Source organism: Oncorhynchus kisutch, linkage group LG24 (genome assembly GCF_002021735.2).
Source record: "Oncorhynchus kisutch isolate 150728-3 linkage group LG24, Okis_V2, whole genome shotgun sequence".
Taxonomy (NCBI): domain Eukaryota; kingdom Metazoa; phylum Chordata; class Actinopteri; order Salmoniformes; family Salmonidae; genus Oncorhynchus; species Oncorhynchus kisutch.
In genome coordinates, this window is record NC_034197.2 from 10641033 (window position 1) to 10661011 (window position 19979).

General features: G+C 40.2%; 2 protein-coding genes and 1 pseudogene across 2 annotated transcripts; all 3 read left to right on the forward strand.

Annotated features, from left to right (window-relative positions):
• Positions 1 to 5940: 5940 nt before the first annotated feature.
• On the forward strand, positions 5941 to 7862 carry LOC109869678 (tubulin alpha chain-like). Its single transcript, XM_031804313.1, has 2 exons — positions 5941 to 6270; positions 7746 to 7862. The coding sequence occupies exons 1-2, from the start codon at positions 5956 to 5958 to the stop codon at positions 7860 to 7862; spliced, it is 432 nt and encodes a 143-aa protein (XP_031660173.1). The 5' UTR covers positions 5941 to 5955.
• A 751-nt stretch (positions 7863 to 8613) lies between these two features.
• On the forward strand, positions 8614 to 16264 carry LOC109869049 (tubulin alpha-1B chain-like). Its single transcript, XM_020458883.2, has 4 exons — positions 8614 to 8929; positions 14111 to 14333; positions 14853 to 15001; positions 15091 to 16264. Exons 1-4 carry the CDS (start codon positions 8927 to 8929, stop codon positions 16069 to 16071), a joined length of 1356 nt encoding a protein of 451 aa, XP_020314472.1. The 5' UTR covers positions 8614 to 8926; the 3' UTR covers positions 16072 to 16264.
• Positions 16265 to 16849: 585 nt separating this feature from the next.
• On the forward strand, positions 16850 to 19642 carry LOC109869051 (tubulin alpha-1C chain-like; annotated as a pseudogene).
• The last annotated feature ends 337 nt before the right edge of the window (positions 19643 to 19979 follow it).

Consider the following 19979-nt stretch of genomic DNA (forward strand, 5'->3'; position numbering starts at 1 on the left):
GGCTACAGTAGATATCTCAGATAGGGGGGAGTGAGGACAGTGTACTGTCTAGCCATACTCCCAAGTACATGTATGAGGTGAGTACCTCAACCTCTAAACCCTCAGAGATAGTAATCACTCCCGTGGGGAGAGATGCATACTTCTTACCAAACCACATGACCTTTGTTTTGGAGGTGTTCAGAATAAGGTTGAGGGCAGAGAAAGCTTGTTGGACACTAAGAAAGAAAGCTTTGTTGTTGAGAGTTTAACATAAAAACCAGGGAGGGGCCAGCTGAGTATAAGACTGTATCATCTGCATATAAATGGATAAGAGAGCTTCCTACTGCCTGAGCTATGTTGTTGATGTAAATTGAGAAAGGCGTGGGGTACACCCTTGGTGACAGGCAGTGGCTGAGATATCAGATTTTCTGACTTTATACAATGCACTCTTTGAGAGAGATAGTTAGCAAACCAGGCCAAAGACCCCTCAGAGACAGCCCACAAGAATGGAATGGTCTACCGTATCAATGGCTTTGGCAAAGTCAATAAAAATAGCAGTGCAACATTGCTTAGAACCAAGGGCAATGGGGACATCATTGAGGACCTTTAAGGTTGCAGTGACACATCCATAACCTGAGCGGAAACCAGATTGCATACCAGAGATAATACTATAGACACCAAGAAAGCAGTGTCAGTTGATTATTGACAGGTTTTTCCAACACTTTGACAAAACAGGGCAAAATAGAAATAGGCCTATAACAGTTAGGATCAGCTTGATCTCACCTTTAAATAAAGAACGAACTGTGGCTGCCTTCAAAGCAATGGGAACCTCCCCAGAGAGGAGAGACAGGTTAAAAAGGTCAGAGATAGGCTTGGCGATGATAGAGGCTGCAACCTTAAATAAGAAAATGTCACATCTAGTCCTGTCACGCCCTCTAGTGCTCATCCTGTGTCGCCTTGACCTGCCGCCACTCCCCCAGTGCTTTCTCCCTCTCCGTCTGTGTGTGTGTGTGTGTGTGTGTGTGTGTGTGTGTGTGTGTGTGTGTGTGTGTGTGTGTGTGTGTGTGTGTGTGTGTGTGTGTGTGATTGTGTGGGCAGAGACAGGTGTGCTCGAGTCAGAGCAGATCCCCGCCAGCTGCAATCTGTTCCATAGTCAACGGATATGGAGCGAGGGCCTTCCAACGAGAGCATACAGGTCGCAGTGGTGGGTTGTATATGAGGCTTTAGTGACAAAACAGATGGCACTGTGAGAGACTACATCCAATTTGCTGAGTAGAGTGTTGGAGGCTATTTTGTAAATGACATCGCCGAAGTCAAGGATCGGTAGGATAGTCCATTTTACAAGGGTATGTTTGGCAGCATGAGTGAAGGAGGCTTTGTTGCGAAATAGGAAGCCTACCGTTCCAAACTTTGGAACGCTAGTGTGTATATATATTACTATTTTTAGCTTGGCAGGTGGGACTCAAAACAGGTGGGGCTCTGCCCTGCCTACCCTGAGTGACGGGTCGCCACTGACTGTACCAGTTCGTGGCTGTTTGCAATGCATAGTCATCGTCACTCGTCAGTAATGTAGGCCTACAAGCACGTGCACCAATAGGGCAGTAGTGCAGTAGTGCTAAACAATTAGTGCTTTCTGAAGTCGGTTCGATATTTTTGACATTAAATGCACTATGCGTTATGTGGATTGAATGCTGTAACAGTACAGAAACAATTAAAACAATTCATAAAAATCCATTGATGGTAGTGCGTATAAACTTATTAAATCAAATCAAATCAAATGTATTTATATAGCCCTTCGTACATCAGCTGATATCTCAAAGTGCTGTACAGAAACCCAGCCTAAAACCCCAAACAGCAAGCAATGCAGGTGTAGAAGCACGGTGGCTAGGAAAAACTCCCTAGAAAGGCCAAAACCTAGGAAGAAACCTAGAGAGGAACCAGGCTATGTGGGGTGGCCAGTCCTCTTCTGGCTGTGCCGGGTGGAGATTATAACAGAACATGGCCAAGATGTTCAAATGTTCATAAATGACCAGCATGGTCGTATAATAATAAGGCAGAACAGTTGAAACTGGAGCAGCAGCACGGCCAGGTGGACTGGGGACAACAAGGAGTCATCATGTCAGGTAGTCCTGGGGCATGGTCCTAGGGCTCAGGTCAGTTGAAACTGGAGCAGCAGCATGGCCAGGTGGACTGGGGACAGCAAGGAGTCATCATGTCAGGTAGTCCTGGGGCATGGTCCTAGGGCTCAGGTCCTCAGAGAGAGAGAAAGAAAGAGAGAATTAGAGAGAGCATGTGTGGGGTGGCCAGTCCTCTTCTGGCTGTGCCGGGTGGAGATTATAACAGAACATGGCCAAGATGTTCAAATGTTCATAAATGACCAGCATGGTCGAATAATAATAAGGCAGAACAGTTGAAACTGGAGCAGCAGCACGGCCAGGTGGACTGGGGACAACAAGGAGTCATCATGTCAGGTAGTCCTGGGGCATGGTCCTAGGGCTCAGGTCCTCCGAGAGAGAGAGAGAGAAAGAGAGAATTAGAGAACGCACAGTTAGATTCACACAGGACACCGAATAGGACAGGAGAGGTACTCCAGATATAACAAACTGACCCTAGCCCCCCGACACATAAACTACTGCAGCATAAATACTGGAGGCTGAGACAGGATTCACATTACTTTACTTTAATAAAATATTTAAATTGTTATGTATATTACATCTGTTTTATTTGATGACTTTATTATTTAATTCCAAGTCATCATCTCATCTCTATAGAGCTGCTGCCAATGCTGTCTGACTAAATACAACTACTGCTGAATACCAATTACCAGTCACTTAGATCATGTATTTTCAGGTAAAGATACCTCTTGAAGCATTTGCTCAATATCCCTCAAGCACGCATTTTTCTGTCACTTTTACATAGCAGGAGTAAAAGAAACACAGAATGAGAAGTAGGCACGCAATAAATGATGGTCATTGCAGTTAATTGCCACGTTTTCTGCGATAAATTACTGTTTGTAGAATATTGGCCTGTTGGAAACTACAACTCCCTACTACATTGCACAGTTCGGGTTTGATCTGTCTTATCTACAGATAAACTCAACAATGTGCGCATCGAGCTCACAGAAAAAAAGAAAGAAATAGAATTCAAATAATTGAACCAAGTCAGTCAATTAGTTGTTTAAAAACACGGTGCAGAGCACATGCCCCTTTGCCCGTCTCCAAAATGCCCTTTTCAGTGGTGATAGCCTATAATTTCCCCCAAAATGTTTTTTTTTTTTGGCATACAATTTTTGTCCTTGATGGACTGAACCCATTGCCCGCAAGTCTCCATTAAAATCTGAAATATTCTTCAGAAGCTAAAAGTTGCAGTTGTTGATTGTTTACCAATGACCAGTCATCAGCATTGCTACACAAAGGTGGGCGCACAAATCCACCCGTTTTGGTCTCCATTATTCATCCATATAAAATACAGTTTGTCAATCTGCTACTGACTCATCTTTGCCAGAACAATAGGCTACCTGGCGATTTGACTTAACAGTTTAATAGTTCAGATAGGCCTCGTTTGGGTGGCTACTGGAAATACAATACCAGTCTAAAGTTTGGACACACCTACTCATTCAAGGGTTTTTCTTTATTTGTACTATTTTCTACATTGTAGAATAATAGTGAAGACATCGAAACTGTGAAATAACACATGGAATCATGTAGTAACCAAAAAAGTGTTAAACAAATGTATTTTGTATTTTATAGAATCTTCAAAGTAGCCACCCTTTGTCTTGATGACAGTCACCTGGAATGCATTTCAATTAACAGGTGTGCCTTCTTAAATGTTAATTTGTGAAATTTCTTTCCAGTTGTGTTGTGACAGGGTAGGGATGGTGTACATAAGATAGCCCTATTTGGTAAAATACAAAGTCCATATTATGGCAAGAACAGCTCAAATAAGCAAAGAGAAACAACAGTCCATTATTTCTTGAAGACGTGAAGGTCAGTAAATCCGGAAAATGTCAATAACTTTGAAAGTTTCCTCAACTGCAGTCAAAAACCCCATCAAGCTCTTTGATGGAACTGGCTCTCATGAGGACTGTCACAGGAAAGGAAGACTCAGAGTTACCTCTGCTGCAGAAGATTATTTCTTTAGAGATATCAGCCTCAGAAATTGCAGCCCAAATAAATGCTTCACAGAGTTCAAGTAACAGGTACATCTCAACATCAACTGTTCAGAGGAGACTGAGTGAATCAGGCCTTCATGGTCGAATTGCTGCAACAACAAAAAAACACTAAAGGACAACAATAAAAAGAAGAGAATTTCTTGGGCCAAGAAACATGAGCAATAGCTTTGTTCTGATGAGTGCAAATTTTAGATTTTTGGTTCCAACCACCGTGTCTCTGTGAGATGCAGAGTAGGATCATCTCTGCATGTGTGGTTCCCACGGTGAAGCATGAGGAGGAGGTGTGATGGTGTGGGGGTGCTTTGCTGGTGACACTGTGGTTGATTTATTTAGAATTCAAGGCACATTTAACCAGCATGGTTACCACAGCATTCTGCAGCGATACGCCATCCCATCTGGTTTAGTGGGACTATCATTTGTTTTTCAACAGGACAATGACCCAAAACACTGTGTAAGGGCTATTTGACCAAGCAGAGTGGTGGAGTGCTGCATCAGATGACCTGGGCTCAACAATCACCCGACCTCAACCCAATTGAGATGGTTTGGGAAGAGTTGGATCACAGAGAACAGCCATCAAATGCCAACAAGTGCTCAGCTTATGTTGGAACTCCTTCAAGAATGTTGGAAAAGCATTCCAGGTGAAGCTGGTTGAGAGAATTTCAAAAGTGTGCAAAGCTGTCATCAATGCAAAGGGTGGCTACTTTGAAGAATCTGAAATATAAAATCTATCTTGATTTGTTTAACACTTTTTTGGTTACTACATGATTCCATATTCTGTTATTTCATAGTTTTGATGTGTACATTATTATTCTACAATGTAGAAAATAGTAAAAATAAAGAAAAACTCTTTAATGAGTATGTGTGTCCAAACTTTTGACGGGTACTGTATGTCTAAAGACAAGCAGCTGTAACATCGCACTACCTCCAATATTATGGAATGAAGATGTAACATATTTGGACAAATTTATTATGATAAGGCAGGCTGACCTCCAAAGTGAATGCAAGGTGCAGACAGAACATGCTTTTCATCTGATTCTGCAACCTCCACTAGAAGTAGATCATTTCATTTTGTTTGCTCTGGACTCCAGAGAAGTGACATGATATATCCCTAACATGAATGACTTTCAGCTCCAAATGCAGGTGTAAAACAGTTTATTTATTTAGCCTCTCTTGCGTTTTGAAAATGAAAAACGTTATTGCAAATGTATGGCTGTAATGACAAGCTACACAGCAATTTGGCCAGTGTTGATTTTTCAGTATAACATTTCATATCCAGGTGTTAGAATGGCCAAGTCAAAGTCCAGACCTGAATCCAATCGAGAATCTGTGGAAAGAACTGAGAACTGCTGTTCACAAATGCTCTCCATCCAACCTCACTGAGCTCGAGCTGTTTTGCAAGGAGGAATGGGAAAAAATGTCAGTCTCTCGAAGTGCAAAACTGATAGAGACATACCCCAAGCGACTTACAGCTGTAATCGCAGCAAAAGGTGGCGCTACAAAGTATTAACTTAAGGGGGCTGAATAATTTTGCGCGCCCAATTTTTCAGTTTTTGATTTGTTAAAAAAGTTTGAAATATCCAATAAATGTCGTTCCACTTCATGATTGTGTCCCACTTGTTGCTGATTCTTCACAAAAAAATACAGTTTTATATCTTTATGTTTGAAGCCTGAAATGTGGCAAAAGGTCGCAAAGTTCAAGGGGGCCGAATACTTTCGCAAGGCACTGTATCTCTGCAGAGAAGGCTTACCATGAGCAGCTCACTGTCTCTGAAATCACCAATGCCTGCTTTGAGTCAGCCAATCAGATGGTGAAATGTGACCCTTGCCATGACAAGTACATGGCATATTGCCTTCTGTACCATGGTGATGTGGTGCCCAAGTATCTCAATGCTGCTATTGCCACCATCAAGACCAAACACAACATCCAATTCGTTGACTGGTGCCCAACTGGCTTCAAGGTTGGACTCAACTATCAGCCTCCCACTGTGGTCCCTGGTGGAGACCTGGCCAAAGTCCAGAGGGCTGTGTGCATGCTGAGCAACACCACTGCTGTGGCAGAGGCCTGGGCTCGTCTTGACCACAAGTTTGACCTGATTTACGCCAAACGTGCCTTTGTGCACTGGTACAGTTGAATTCGGAAGTTTATATACACCTTAGCTAAATTACATTTCAACTAAATTTTTCACAATTTCTGACATTTAGTCCTAGTACAAATTCCATGTCTTAGGTCAGTTAGGATCACCACTTTATTTTAAGAATGTGAAATGTCAGAATAATAGTTGAGAGAATGATTTACTTCAGCTTTTATTTCTTTCATCACATTCCTAGTGGGTCAGAAGTTTACATACACTCAATTAGTATTTGGTAACATTGCCTTTAAATTGTTTAAATTGGGTCAACTGTTTTGGGTAACCTTCCACAAGCTTCCCACAATTAAATTGGGTGAATTTTGGCCCATTTCTCCTGACAGAGCTGGTGTAACTGAGTCAGGTTTGTTGGCCTCCTTGTCCATGTGGAAGACCCATTTGCAAACAAGCTTTAACTTCCTTACTGATGTCTTGATATGTTGCTTCAATATATCCACATAATTTTCCTACCTCATGATGCCATCTATTTTGTGAAGTGCACCAGTCCCTCCTGCAGCAAAGCACCCCTACAATATCATGCTACCCCTGTGCTTCACGTTTGGGATGGTGTTCTTCGGCTTGCAAGCCTCCCCCTTTTTCCTCTAAACATAACGATGGTCATTATGACCAAACAGCTCTATTTTTGTTTCATCAGACCAGAGGACAGATCTTTGTCCCCATGTGCAAGTTGTACACCGTAGTCTGGCTTTTTTATGTCGGTTTTGGAGCAGTGGCTTCTTCCTTGCTGAGCGGCCTTTCAAGTTATGTCGATATAGGACTCGTTTTACTGTGGATATATATACTTTTGTAGCTGTTTCCTCCAGCATCTTCACAAGGTCCTTTGCTGTTATTCTGGGATTGATTTGCACTTTTTGCACCAAAGTATGTTCATCTCTAGGAGACAGAATGTGTCTCCTTCCTGAGCGGTATGACGGGTGCGTGGTCCCATGGTGTTTATACTTGCATACTATTATTTGTACAGATGAACGTGGTACCTTCAGGCATTTGGAAATTGCTCCCAAGGATGAACCAGATTTGTGGAGGTCTACAATTTTTTTTCTGAGGTCTTGGCTGATTTCTTTTGATTTTCCCATGATGTCAAGCAAAGAGGCACTGAGTTTGAAGGTAGGCCTTGAAATACATCCACAGGTGCACCTCCAATTGACTCAAATGATGTCAATTAGCCTATCAGAAGCTTCTGAAGCCATAACATCATTTTTTTTTGAACTGTTTAAAGGCACAGTCAACTTCGTGTATGTAAATTTCTTACCCACAGGAATTGTGATACAGTGAATTAATTATAAGTGAAATAATCTGTCTGTAAACAATTGTTGGAAAAATTACTTAGTAGATGTCCTAACTGACTTTCCAAAACTATAGTTTGCTTAACAAGATATTTGTGGAGTGGTTGAAAAACGAGTTTTAATGATTCTAACCTACGTGTATGTAAACATCCGACTTCAACTGTATGGTATGTGGATGAGGGCATGGAGGAGGGAGAGTGCTCTGATGCCAGAGAGGGCATGGCAGCCCTGGAGAAAGATTATGAAGAGATAGGGGTTGACTCCATTGAGGGTAAGGGATAGGAGAACTAAATGGAAAACTAGGTGCTACTTATTCAGGAAGCAGAAGTTCTAAACATGATTTCAAAAGCATTTGTATTAAAATGCAGTGAATCAAGTGACTACTGTATTGGAAAAATAAATGTATTGTCTGACAAAAGTATTTTCTCTTTTTAAATAATTGCCTTATTAAATGTATTTCAGTTTGTATATCTATAGTTGTCATGAATTTGGTAAATAAAGCACACAATCAGGTTTTAGTAACACTTTACATTGTTGTTTTTATTCCTGTGAAATAACACTGTAATAATATTGTTAACAATATTGTATTTGCATTTTGTTACATAATAGTTTAGTTATAATTTATAATGTAAATGTACTGCTTTTGAAATGTAATAAATGTACTACTTATGTCACTAATCCTGACTAGTTGTGTTTGGGTTGTCTTTCATTGAATGAATGGCAGGTTAGATTTTTTCGTCATGAATCTTGTTCTGGAGGCAGCTCTGCAGTGTGGTCACTAGGTGGCACAGCCACAAATTCGTGAAGTCTAATTTAAACCTTAACCTAACCCTAATCTTAAACCTAGCTGTAAGCACACCGCTAACCCTACTGCCTAACCCTAATCTTAAATTAAGACAAAAAGCAATATTTTTTATATTTTTTATAAATGTTTACATTGAAGCCATTTGTATAACGTTGCAGCTTGCATATCTAGTCTAACGGGGAAATCGCTCAGGTTTGCCTCCAGGACAAGACTCATGACAATAAACGTGAATTTGTGAACGAATGGCAGCTGACCTGTTTTCCAGAAGTTTCAGGCTCGATACAGTTTAGGCTACAGCTTCTAAGGAGCATATACTGTTCAGTAAAAATAACCTATTCAAATAATTAATGACACTAGGAAAGAAAATCTGTGCATGAAGGCTAGAAGCTTTTCCCCAGACATAGCCTAATACTGAATAGCGTTACGGTTGCGTCACTCATGGGATTATCTTCAGATATCGCACACCTCAAATTGCAGGCTTCTGAAACGAGCTCATCGTTATTTGACCTTTTTCTCCTCATCCCCTGCACAAAAAGCTATCATGGTGAGCATAGTCGACATATTTTTGGTGACATATTATGTAATGTGTAAATTCAGCAATTTCAACCATTTTGTTCAGGTGTTTTTTAGTCATTAATGTGTGGGACAGTCCTGATTTGCCACCATGGGCTCTGTGACATTTGTCAAATAGAAACGATCGAAATAGCCTTAATTGACTTGTTTTTTTTTTTAAACAAATATTGTGTAAACTTATGTCAAGTTTTCTGAACTCAAAGCAGTTAAATATAATGGGGTTAATAGAGATGTAAACTTTGTGGGGACCGGCAATGAATGGATCTGCGCGTTAGCCTACTTCTCCAAAATCCTTTGGTCAGTGCAAACAGTAGGCTAAATCAGATTAAGCATGTTCAACGCTGGTCAACGTGGACAGTCGTCTCACTGCCATTTGATGGACGAATCTATTTACTTTCTGACACTGTATGGCATGTATATTTTCCAGTGTATTTTAGTAGGCTATCTATATTTTTGCCACTTGCTATGAGAGATTGAAAACAAAAAAATGCTACCTGTGTGTGTGTGTGGCTATATTTCCACTTTTGTTTTCTCCTATTCACCTGCTGCAGCGGTTATTAAAATATATTTATTCAAGGGAAAAAAAACTATTATTATAACACTGGGAATGAATTTCAGTATAAATGTGTCTGTGGTTTGACTAATCTGATAACGTTTTAAAGAGACAGCAGCAATGAAACTTGCTGACCTAGATAATCCCCTCCATATGCTGCGCAGTCAGAGGAAAACACAACACTAAAACACATCCGTAGAACAGTAGGCTAGATCAAACCTGTAGAATCTTAAAGAATATTTGATTATTCAGGGTTATACCATGGCATTGTTGAATACTTATTTCTGATCGGATTGAAGGGTATTTAGAGTGTGTATAATTTCCCTATAACGAACAGTATATTTTCACGGTAGAATTCAATGGCTATAGTTCATCTTCTATGTTTGAGCTGCTTTTGAAGCAAAAGTCGAATTGAAAACATTATTGGCATTGTTGAATTGGCTTTTCATAATGGCAAGCTAGGACAGATGGTTCGGTTAGCTAAACTACCACGGCAACTACTGTAACTATCTAGTAAATGTATTAGCTACTTCAGTGGATGTTGAACACATTGCTACTGGCAAATGAACACATTTATAGTGGTAAATGTGTTAAATTATAGCCATGGTATAAATGTGATAATCAACTCGGGGCTCTATGCATTATCTGGAAAATAATGCAAGTTCGTGGAAGGTCAGTTCCACTCTGCTAGCACATCGTGGAACACACCTTCCACGTTTTTTCATAAATGTCCAAAACATGCATAGCCCCTCATTGATTATCCCTTAGATATAATAAGATAATAGAATATAGAACAGCAAAAAGAATGGTCCATATAAGAGCAATCTAACATTTGGCTGAGATATCATAATTTGTTATTCCACACAGCAAATTCTTTTCTTAGGGGTGGATCAGCTTAATATTGCGGAAAGATTGTTACTTCCATCAATGTAATTGTCTGCATCATATCCAATCCCCCATATCTTTATTTGTTAAATATATATATCCATATACATACACGTACATACACATATGCATACATATACACATATATACATACACATACCCATATAGATATACATACTTTTTAAAGAATATACCTTTATTATTCCCCGCAAACCCTACCACCCTTCCCCCAATTGGAGTAAACAATAACACTTAGGCTTTTACCTTCAGTTTTTCCATCTTATACACATTTTACAGACACAATCTATTTTACAATAGTTATATTTTGTTTGTTTTTAGTCCTTCCTCTATTTCTGATGTCCCCCCAGTTTGATTTCTATTTGTAACTGTGCTATTTCACAACATTTCTGAACCTATATACATTTTACAGACCCTGTATGTTTTACATTGGTTATCTTGTTATTAGTCCCACCCTTCAGCTTCATTCAACCCCTCCTATCTATCTCTTAACACCATCCTTTTTGGATTTCTATTTGCCATATATTTTTCAACTGTGCTGTGATGCTTCACAAAAGTACTGAACTGTTCTATTCTCATAGCTTCTACAGACTGTAAATTTTAAAAAATATTTTTTTTGCTAAAATTATAATTATTGATTGATTATGGTTTTTCAAATCACCCAACAAAACAAAGAAACGACCATGAAGCTTAACAAAGGCGCGGGGACTGCCCCTAACAAAAACAACTTCCCACAAATAACAAAGGGAAAAAAGCTGCCTAAGTATGATTCCCAATCAGAGACAACGATAGACAGCTGTCCCTGATTGAGAACCATACCCGGCCAAAACATAGAACTAAAGAAAATAGAATACAGAACATAGAATGCCCACCCAAATCACACCCTCACCAAACCAAAATAGAGACATAAAAAGCTCTTTAAGGTCAGGGTGTGACAGAGGCCTCCAATTTTTTTTAAATGAACTGGATCTTTATATATACCACTTGGGTCCTGTTTCAGTAATAATTATATCAGACCGTCTTTTTGAGTGTCCGATAATCTACCATTTATATAGGAGTGGTTAAAACATGCTAATAATGGTCCTCTGAGTATAAAAAAAAAGTTTGGTATACTTCCACTGGTATGCTATCCAGCCCTGGAGTTTCCCCACCTTAAAGGTTGTAATTTGGCCTTCACACAAATCTTTCTGTACAGATGTTTATTTTACATTATTATTAGGAAAAAAATCCATACAATTAGCTTTGGTTAGAGGAGACTGAAACGGAAACATATTCTTAAAGTCTTAAACTTCCTCTTTCAAAGTATCATTCGGTGAATCATGCGTGACTCCATCATTTGTAACAAGTTTCAATACATTTTTTCTGGTAGCATTTCTAAATTGAAGATTGAAAATGAATTTGGTGCAGTTTTCCCCATATTCCATCCAGTTCGCTTCATTTGTTATAATATATTACACTGGATCTTTCTTCAATAAGTTCCTCTATTTCTTTTTGTTTTTTCTCTAACTTATTCTGTGCCTCTATGATACAGTTGAGAGTGTTAAATTAACACTGAAAGTGTTGCCCAGTATAGACACTGGAACAGTGTTAAATTAACACACTGCTGTATTGCAGATGGATTTGAATAATTGCTTGTTTCAATATCAATGTTTTTGAATCGACATTGGTTGATTAATTGATCTTATGCTTCTGAAATATAAATTACATACATTTTCTAAACTTATTTCACCCGTTACTGAAATTTTTGTTCCAGTTTAGATGATTTAGATAGTCTCATATTCAGTCTTCCCAACCCTGGCAGTCATTCTGAATGCAGGTTGCGGGTGTTTAAAACATTCAGAAGGTTCGATATCCACATTCTGGCTGGATTTCATAAAGGAATTACACATCATTCTGCAAGTCAGAATAATGTGACAGGTTGTGTGAAAAACCCCAAATGTTGGGTTGCTCGAATTACACCAAATTAGATTCACTTAAATGCTGGGTCTTTTTTATGTAATCCAGAGGTTATTTTCAGTAGGCATGGCTCATTAGGGGCTGGGCTTTTAAACAGTTATTTTTGGACACCCGTGAAAGTAAATGTCAATCCTGTTAACCATGTTAAGTTTGTACACTGCAATGTTATTTTTCCATTAATATTTTTGCACAGTACATATTGTAACACAAAAATATTAACATAATTATTTACATATTGCAACAAAGTGGTTACTGTCCCATTGGGGTTATCACTTTAGAATTTACATAAGCTTTTAAGGAACTCACACATTTCTGTAAGATTAATTAAAGCTACAAAAGAGTCCGTGTTCAACTGTAACATGTGATGACAATTAGAACAGAATAGATTAACCAGAATGACATTTACTCTCACGGGTGGCCAAACATAACATTACTGAAAGCCACAACCGTACTAAACCAAGCCTCCAGTCTTCTAATCTGACTTGCTGTGTCATATCTCAATAACCCAGCATCATCAAACCCTGCCCTAAAAAACCCCAGAAGACCTAGATTCATTCAGATCAAGTATTTAACCAGCAAGAGCAGACACCTGCATAGTGGATGTTTTGGCGGAACTGCGCTGGAGCCGTCAAATCGGTGAGCAGCTGCTCTTGTAATCATTGTCACGAAGCCACACCCGCCACACTCGAGATAGAAGTTCAGAACAAGAACATGTAGACTATAAAGAAATAATTACGTTCAAATAGAAAAATCATTACACTAAATAATAATTCAACTAATCAAGATGTAGATTACATCTCACATTCCAGTATTCAGACTTGTAAACAAAGCTGCATGGGATTTCTGTTTTTGCAACTCGGCAGAGTCAATGGCAATGTCCACTTTAGGTACAGTATAATGCCAGGAGCCGCATGTGGATTTGATATCTCTAATGCAGTTCCACCTCTGACACCGCCAAAACAACCGCTATGTGAATGCCAGCAAAAGCACATCTGATTGAATAGAGCCCTATGTGACCCAGCAGTTGGGTCATCCAAACAACCCAGTATGTTTTAGTGTATGCCCTCAAAATAAGGCCTTGTGAAATACATAATGTATTAAATAATTATGTTTTAATGATAAGCTATTCACTTAGGATCTCACATGGTGAAGTCCATGGGATTAAAAATTGATGAATGCAACAAGGATGTCACTGTCATTAACGAATTCAGTCATGGGTGGTAACCAAAGATTAGGGATATACTGACAAGGTACAGGTCTCTTCGCCTTAACAATGGGAAACCAAGTTGAGCACCCTCTTCCTCTCTGGTGGTAATTCTACAATTCCTTTGAAAGGCAAGGCACTCTGGGAAATATGCAAAAAAGCATTACATTAAGCAGTGTGTTAATTCAACACTGTTCAGTGTCTATACAGGTCCACATTTTCAGTGTTAATTTAACACTGAGGAATTTGCTGTGTATTTTCACATGACATCTTTTATATTTTGACCATATGTCAAGGTCTAGACACTTCCAACTCAACTCTGGACCTCAAAGCCAGTTCCACTGCTTTTTTCATTGTTCCCCTCTAATCACTGACTGAATTAGACCTGGGACACCAGGTTGGTGCAATTAAGTGTCAGGTAGAACAGAAAACTAGCAGGCTCTGGACCTCAAAGGAGTTGAATACCACTGCTCTAGCCTATTTTGGGTTATTGCGAACCTCCTTTCAAATAAAAAATGTCTTCCTCTTCACCCTAGCGCGAGTGCATCTCTATCCACGTGGGTCAGGCTGGTGTCCAGATTGGCAATGCATGCTGGGAGCTCTACTGTCTGGAGCATGGGATCCAGCCGGATGGACAGATGCCATCTGACAAAGCCATCAGAGGAGGCGATGACTCCTTCAACACCTTCTTCAGTGAGACTGGGGCTGGAAAGCATGTCCCCAGGGCTGTGTTTGTGGACCTGGAACCCACAGTCATAGGTAAGTTTTCCCTCTTAAGAAAAAAAGGTTATACTTAGAACCATAAAGGGTTCTTTGGCTTGTCCCTGTAGAACAAGGGTATTGAAATCTTTTACGAGGTCCGGAGTACTGCTGGTTTTCTGTTACCTGATAATTAATTGCACCCATTTGGTGTCCCAGGTCTACATCGTCATTACTTGCTGTCTGAGGTTTTAGGTTGGATTTCTGTATAGCACTTTGTGACATCTGCTGGTGTAAAAAGGGCCTCAAATAAATGTGATTGATTGATATCAGTCCCTGATTAGAGGGGGGAAGAAAGAAAAAGAACTGTAGAACTTACTTTGAGGTTCGGATATGAATTTGAGGGCTGTTGAAAAACCCTGGTTCCAGAACCTTTTCCAACAACAAAGAACCATTTTAGAACCCTGTCTTCCATAGTGAAGGTCCTCAGATGAAAAAGGTTTGATGCAGAACCGTTGTCTCTGTAGGAGAACCCTATTAGAACTTTTTCATAAGCTGCTGATTTTTTTTTCTCCTCAGATGAGGTGCGCACTGGGACCTACCGGCAGTTATTCCATCCTGAACAGCTCATCACTGGCAAAGAGGACGCTGCCAACAACTACGCCCGTGGACACTACACTATTGGCAAAGAAATCATCGACCTGGTGCTGGACAGGGTCCGCAAACTGGTGGGTACCACAGAATTAATAAAATCTTTTATCAACTATCTGATCCGAATGTGGACTCCTTTTATTGACATGTTCCTCTTTCTCCTCAGTCTGACCAGTGCACAGGCCTTCAGGGCTTCCTGGTTTTCCACAGCTTTGGAGGAGGAACCGGCTCTGGTTTCACCTCTCTGCTGATGGAGCGCCTGTCTGTTGACTACGGCAAGAAGTCCAAGCTGGAGTTCTCCATCTACCCAGCTCCCCAGGTGTCCACAGCTGTGGTGGAACCTTACAACTCCATCCTGACCACCCACACCACCCTAGAGCACTCTGACTGTGCTTTCATGGTGGATAATGAGGCTATATATGACATCTGTCGTAGGAACCTCGACATTGATCGTCCCACCTACACCAACCTCAACAGGCTCATTAGCCAGATTGTTTCCTCCATTACTGCTTCCCTTCGATTCGATGGTGCCCTCAATGTTGATTTGACAGAGTTCCAGACCAACTTGGTGCCCTATCCCCGAATTCATTTTCCTCTGGCCACCTATGCCCCAGTCATCTCTGCAGAGAAGGCTTACCATGAGCAGCTCTCTGTAGCTGAAATCACCAATGCCTGCTTTGAGCCGGCCAATCAGATGGTGAAATGTGACCCTCGCCACGGCAAGTACATGGCATGTTGTCTTCTTTACCGTGGTGATGTGGTGCCCAAAGATGTCAATGCTGCTATTGCCACCATCAAGACCAAACGTTCTATTCAGTTTGTTGACTGGTGCCCAACTGGTTTCAAGGTTGGCATCAACTACCAGCCTCCCACTGTAGTCCCTGGTGGAGACCTGGCCAAAGTCCAGAGGGCTGTGTGCATGCTGAGCAACACCACTGCTATTGCAGAGGCCTGGGCTCGTCTTGACCACAAGTTTGACCTGATGTACGCTAAACGTGCCTTTGTGCACTGGTATGTGGGTGAGGGCATGGAGGAGGGAGAGTTCTCTGAAGCCAGAGAAGACATGGCAGCCCTGGAGAAGGATTACGAAGAGGTGGGGGTTGACACCGTCGAGGGTGACGGACAGGAGGAGGGAGAGGAGTACTGAGTGTTCATGCAAGGACGCCCTTGGCTCCCGTATCTTATAGTAGCACATTTTCAAAACCAATGCATTTCTTCTTACAGTTTGATATTTTCTTGCTTCTTGTTTAGGTTTAAGCACAACTGGTTTGTTGTAGTGACAATCACAGATTTGTTTGTTTCATTAAAGATTCACCAATAAAAGTGTGTGTTTAAATTGATTCCAGTATGTTTTGTATACATTTCATCAATTACTTATCAATGTTTTTAAAACTCCAACATATTCATCTGAAGTAGAGGAATCTGTATCTGGTAGACCTAGATTAATTATATATAAATACTGCAGTTACAATGTAGTGACATTTTCATAATTTGGAAACGTACTAACTGTAATTGTAGTACTGCAGTTTTGGAAATATAACTGCAGTTATACAGTGTTACTTCAACTTCCAAAAGTATGTTCTGAAGATGCTTACTTAAACCACACGCATATGGGAGAGATACTTTGACCTATTCTTCTCTGATAAGCAATTGGGAAAAGGCATATAAGATCTTCCAATCAGTTTCGACAAAGTCTGTGTGGTGGAAATGTAATATTCATTACATACTATACTGTTTAATTAGTCCTACTATGCTGTTTTTACTTTGAGAATTTTCCATTGTTAAATGTTTGTATTTTTGCTGATACAGGCTTGTCTTATGTGACTTAGTCATATGTCTGGGTGTACAGATAAGTGCCGTTTGCATGCGACCGCAGTATGTGACATCCTGTTTTCACAATCTACAGGGATTAGCTGTGTGGAAACATGCAGGAAGGAACAGACAATGGTGGCAGCGTCAGCTATCTTAATCTGAACAGACAAGCTAAATCAGCTTTTACACACCATGTTCAGTCCCTGTATATACCCATCTGCTAAACTGCCACATAGACAAAATAGGTTGTACTTTTTCTAGAAGAGGAGAGAGACAACTCTGTTCGTTGGACTTTCCTAACGATGCACTGATCGAGTGGTTGTTATTGATTGCTTCGTTTTTTCAAATCTTATAAAATTGTTGTCTGAAAGAATCTGCAGTCTCTCTTCCTATAGAATTTCTCTGACATCTGTCCACTGTATCGTAGAAGTATAAATTGCTCCACCTTTCACATTTTCTATCAGACTTCTTACTACAGTCTCCCAAAGATAAGCCTGTGAGAGTTAAACTAAAAGAAAATGTAATTTCTCCAGAACTACATCTTGAAATTTCTCAACTTAAACATGGTGAGTACACACAAATCATATTGTTGTTAGTTTCAATAACTTCAGATCTTCTTACAATAGTTCAATCAAAGCTGTTTCTTTTCAATTTTCTCAACACAATTTGTCAATTTGACTAAAACAAATGTTTTAAACTCAGTCATTGGCACTCATAATATATTCAAATAAATTGCCTCGTTTTGAAGTGGGCTGAAAGTAATGGGTAACCTGTAAAGTTTTTACTAATTTGGAACTTAAATATTTCATGAGATATTTCAGAATGTCTGACAATAACAAAGTTCAAACTGCTTTGCTGATATGCTATTAAATGTTTAAAACAATTGAGTGCCATAGTAAAAATACCTTGATTTAACATTTCATATCAAAATAGATGTAGTTAGCAGGTCTACTAAATTAGTTTGAAGTCAAATGCATTCATTATTTGGAATGTGTTGATCAGATTGTAATTGATTTGTCAAATTAATCCCCCATGGTAGGCTATGTGTGACATTTGGTTTAAAAAACATTGCCTGTTTGTCGGGTTCAACAGCTGATCACTTGTTTCTTCAGTCAGGTGATGTGTCCCCATGTGTACCGGTACCCTATCTCTACAATGAAAGCATTTTCTGTCACGCCCCAAGCCACCTCCTCTCCTCGCCTACAGAGTTGCTAAGAATTAATCAAAACAAACTCTAGGCCATTTCCGTTTTGAAACAAATTAAATATTGTTGTTACTATTCCAGTTTTAGATGAATGTTTTGGTCCAATTGTCTATTATGCCAAAAGATATTCTAAGAACTTGTTTCTTTCAGAAGATTGTAAAGTAGTATTTGAAGGTGATAATTTCCTCTGGATTATGATTTGTCCTATGTGTATTTACAGTTAATACTTGATCGATTTTCAAATTAAAACTATTTATTTAGCTGAGAAAGTTGTAAACCACTATCTTTCCCGAAGTCTGTATGCATCTCCATCCACATGGGTCAGGCTGGAGTCCAGATTGGCAATGCCTGCTGGGAGCTCTACTGCCTGGAACATGGGATCCAGCCTGGGACTTACCACCAGTTATCCATGCTGGCAAAGAGGATGCTGGCAAAAGAGGATGCTACCAACAACTACGCCCGTGGACACAACACTATTAGCAAAGAGATCATTGAACTGGTGCTGGACAGGATCCACAAACTGGTGGCTCTCTCAGAATGAATGAATGAATAAAATATTTGATCAACTATCTGATTAGAACGTGGACATCTGTTATTCTCCTTTTATTAATGTGTTTCTCTTTCTCTGACCAGTGTACAGGCCTTCAGGGCTTCCTGGTTTTCCACAGCTTTGGAGGTGGCACCGGCTCTCGTCTGTCTGTTGACTACGGCAAGAAGTCCAAGCTGGAGTTCTCCATCTATCCAGCTCCCCAGGTGTCCACAGCTGTGGTGGAACCTTACAACTCCACCCTGACCACCCACACCACCCTAGAGCACTCTGACTGTGCTTTCATGGTGGATAATGAGGCTATATATGACATCTGTCGTAGGAACCCCGACATTGATCGTCCCACCTACACCAACCTCAACTGGCCAACTTATTTCCTCCATTACTGCTTCCCTTCGATTCGATGGTGCCCTTAATGTTGATCTAACAGAGTTCCAGACCAACTTGGTGGCCTATCCACGTATTCATTTTCCTCTGGCTACCTATGCCTCAGTCATCTCTGCAGAGAAGGCTTAACATGAGCAGCTCTCTGTCTCTGAGATCACCAATGCCTGCTTTGAGCCAGCCAACCAGATGGTGAAATGAGATCCTCGCCACGGCAAGTACATTTCATGCTGCCTTCTGTACCGTGGTGATGTGATGCCCAAAGATGTCAAGACCAAACATTCTACTCAGTTTGTTGACTGGTGTCCAACTGGTTTCAAGGTTGGCATCAACTATCAGCCTCCCACTGTAGTCCCTGGTGGAGACCTGGTCAAAGTCCAGAGGGCTGTGTGCATGCTGACATGGCAGCCCTGGAGAAGGATTATGAAGAGGTGGGACATGACAGAAGTGAAGTAGATGAGGACAGAGAACAGGATTAGAAATGGCTGTCTTTCTTTGTCTGTCTTTCAAATTCTTTACCATAGATCCACCCTTTTCTTTTCACTCCCCCTTTCCATAGATCCACCCTTTTCTTTTCACTCCCCCTTTCCATAGATCCACCCGTTTCTTTTCACTCCCCCTTTCCATAGATCTACCCTTTTCTTTTCACTCCCCCTTTCCATAGATCCACCCTTTTCTTTTCACTCCCCCTTTCCATAGATCCACCCTTTTCTTTTCACTCCCCCTTTCCATAGATCCACCCTTTTCTTTTCAGCCAGTATGCCCTTTCAAAACTCCTAACCTCAAACAAAAAGCACTTTCATGTTGACAATAAATTGTATGGAAAACAAAACGTGTACTTGTCGTAATTTTCAGTTTCCCATTTAGAGATCTTTATACCTTTAGTTGCATAGACCTGTACATTAAGTCACACTGGTGGATTAGACAGATTCACTGGGTTCTAGGAACACTGAAGTTCTTAGATTCACACAATTTCAATGTATGTGTTACTACGTTTATTACATATTTATACTAACCTGTAAACAAATAATTACGTTTTAAAACGACTTACTTAACCTACTCAAAGTTTAAATAATTGAAATATATGAGAGCTTTTCTTTGAAAGTGC